At 36.0% G+C, this 3,043-nt stretch overlaps 1 protein-coding gene across 1 annotated transcript; it reads left to right on the top strand.

The window, feature by feature from the left end:
* Positions 1-1,442: 1,442 nt before the first annotated feature.
* On the top strand, positions 1,443-2,612 carry LOC103444356 (receptor protein kinase TMK1-like). The gene is made up of 3 exons (XM_070804534.1): positions 1,443-1,745; positions 1,863-2,220; positions 2,374-2,612. The coding sequence occupies exons 1-3, from the start codon at positions 1,443-1,445 to the stop codon at positions 2,610-2,612; spliced, it is 900 nt and encodes a 299-aa protein (XP_070660635.1).
* Positions 2,613-3,043: the final 431 nt, after the last annotated feature.

Raw genomic sequence — 3,043 nt, 5'->3', positions numbered from 1 at the left:
GTTTCATATTCTGGCTCTCAACATGTGCATCAGTGCATGAGATATCAAAAGGTTACTACTTTTTGTACATATTCTAATGCCAACTTGACCCTCCCTGTGCTCATGGCCACCTACCAAAAAACCCACTCCACTCATGACTCATTTCGAGCCTTTTAACTCATTATTTCACAAAAAGTATCTAGTGCTTCGGAATATCTTATACTTTAGGTTTCTAAATCTTTAGATTTTAGTATTTTTGGCTTTAATTAAAGATTTATTAAAAAAAATTAGAATATTCAATACTCCGAAGTACTATGTAAAAAATCTCGTTATTGCAATCAAACTTAAAGAAGAAACTCTGTTGTTGTAAAGGGCTCTTAATAGTTCATTTTGCTAAGACAATTCATATTCACACTTTGCATTCAAAGTCTTTGTTAGGAGTGTAAACCTTATATGGGAGAATAAGACCATCTCCAACCGAACGGGGCTAGATGGCTCATTTTAACCCTTTGACCCTTCAAGATATTAATATTTTAATGAACCGTATAGGGCCATATTTGCCTCCATCTCCAACCGAGGGCCAAAGGGACATATGGCTCGTTTTAGCCCTGTCACAAAAAATCGTTTCCAACCGAGGACCAAAGGGCCAAACATAATTTATTATTTAAATTTAAAAACTATAACAACTTAAATTTAAAAACTACAACTTATGTTTAAAAACTACAACTTAAATCTAAAAACTACAAATTAAATTTAAAAACTACAACTTAAATTTATAGAAAAAAATGAATTTTTTAAATATTGTTTTACAAATTTTGGCCGAAAAAAATTCAAATTCAAATCCAATGGCTAGTTGATTAAATGTTTAAGTTTAATGTTGTTAAATGCTTTTTTTTTATGTTGGTTAATGTAATTTAATGTTGTTTCATATTGTTTCATATTGTTTAATGTTGTTTCATGTTACTGAATTTAATTTAATGTTGTATAATGGCTTAAGAAGTTATAGGAAAAAAATAGAATTTAAAAAATATATGAAACAAGTTTTGTAAAATAGAAGTTATAGGAAAAAAAATAAAATTTAAAAAAATATATGAAACAAAATTTGTAAAATAGAAGTTCTAGGAAAAAAAAATAGAGTTTAGAAAAAATATAAAACAAATTTTGTAAAATAGAAGTTATAGAGAAAAAATTTTGTAAAAAAAAAAATAAAACTGTAAAAAAATAAAATAAAAATTCAAAAATAACGGCTAGCTGACATCAGTTAACTGTTGCATTTGAAATTTGACCTAAAATTGATGTTGGTTATATCTGACAGAAATGCTCAATTTTCTAGGCCAGCCGATTGGCCCTTTGGCCCTTTCAGATTCCGTGGACCCACAATTTTCTGGGTCAGTTGAAGACGATTTTCGAGTTACCCTCTGGCCCTCTGGACCCTTCGATTGGAGATTGCTATGTTATAGAACATGACTCTGTTGAAAGAGGTTTGGCTGCATTTGAACACGTTTTCAGGTCCATTACCGGACTTTTTGGGTTTGACAGACTTGCGGAGCTTGAGTTTGAGAGATAATTTGTTTACTGGTTCTGTTCCAGTGTCATTGGTGAGCCTTAAGTCACTAGAGGCTGTGAATTTGACAAACAATTTGCTTCAAGGACCAATGCCAGCTTTTGTTCCGGGGGTTGGGGTAGATTTGGTTAAGGGTTCTAATAACTTTTGCTTACTGAGTCCTGGTGAATGTGACCATCGAGTGAATATGTTGCTTTCAATTGTAAGTTCAGTGGGTTACCCCTAAAGGTTTGTAGAGAATTGGAAGGGAAATGATCCCTGTGCATATTGGATTGGGGTTACTTGTAATAATGGGAACATTACGGTCCTCAATTTTCAGAAAATGGGTCTTACTGGAACAATTTCTCCTGAAATCGTGTCATTAAGGTCCCTGCAAAGAGTAGTTCTTGCTGATAACAATTTAACTGGAACGATTCCAGCGGAGCTTGCCACGCTGCCTGCACTCACGGTATTTGATGTGTTAAACAATTACCTCTATGGGAAAACCCCAACCTTTAAGGATAAGGTGCTTGTAATGTTTGGTAACCTTGATATAGGGAAGGAAAAGAGTACTTCAGCCGGACCGTCTCAAAATTCCACCAACCCTTCTACAAGTATAGGTTCTGGAAACAGTTCTAGACCTCATGGAAAGAAATCTTCTACTCTAATAGGAGTCATTGTGTTCTCTGTAATCGGGGGTGTTTTTGTGATTTTATTAATTGTATTGTTGCTTATCTGTGTATATAAAACAAAACAAAAGCAGTTGAGTAGAGTTTAGAGCCCGAATGAAATGGTAGTTCATCCCCGCCACTTTGGATTGGATAATGAGAGCATGAAGATCACTGTTGCAGGCTTTAGTGTTAGTGTTGATGCACTGAGTGAAGCTCATACTCTTCCCAACAGTGAGCCCAATGAAATCCAAATGGTTGAGGCAGGAAACATGGTGATTTCTATTCAAGTGCTCCGGAACGTGACAAACAATTTCAGTCAGGAAAATATATTGGGGCAAGGAGGTTTTGGGACAGTGTATAAAGGGGAACTGCACGATGGAACAAAGATGCTGTTAAGAGAATTGAGGCTGGGGAAATAGTAGGAAAGGGGCTTTTCGAATTTAAGTCTGAGATTTCTGTTTTGACAAAGGTTCGTCACAGGCATCTCGTAGCTTTTCTGGGGTATTGTTTGGATGGAAATGAACGGCTTCTTGTATATGAGTATATGCCTCAAGGGATGCTCAGCCGTTACCTCTTCAACTGGCTGGAAGAATGACAGAAACCACTGGAATGGACGAGACGGCTGCCAATTGCCTTAGATGTAGCAAGGGGTGTTGAGTATCTCCATGGTTTGACCTATCATAGTTTTATACATAGGGGCTTAAAGCCTTTAAATATTCTTCTTAGAGATGATATGCGAGCTAAGGTTGCAGATTTTGGTCTTATGCAGCTTGCTCCAGAGGGTAAAGGTTCAATTGAAACAAGGATTGCAGGGACTTTTGGATACCTGGCACCAGAATACGCAGGTAAT

Source organism: Malus domestica, chromosome 09, assembly GCF_042453785.1.
Source record: "Malus domestica chromosome 09, GDT2T_hap1".
Classification (NCBI taxonomy): Eukaryota; Viridiplantae; Streptophyta; class Magnoliopsida; order Rosales; family Rosaceae; genus Malus; species Malus domestica.
The sequence above is the reverse complement of the archived record's forward strand: the minus strand, read 5'-3'. Positions and strand labels throughout refer to the sequence as shown.

Excerpts from the sequence above, each read along its gene's own strand:
- LOC103444356 (XM_070804534.1), top strand. The coding sequence starts at position 1,443 with ATGACTCTGTTGAAAGAGGTTTGGCTGCATTTGAACACGTTTTCAGGT. Across the intron at positions 1,746-1,862 it reads TGAATATGTTGCTTTCAATT|AAAATGGGTCTTACTGGAAC; the intron begins GTAAGTTCAGTG and ends CTCAATTTTCAG. Across the intron at positions 2,221-2,373 it reads TGTGTTCTCTGTAATCGGGG|GCTTTAGTGTTAGTGTTGAT; the intron begins GTGTTTTTGTGA and ends TCACTGTTGCAG.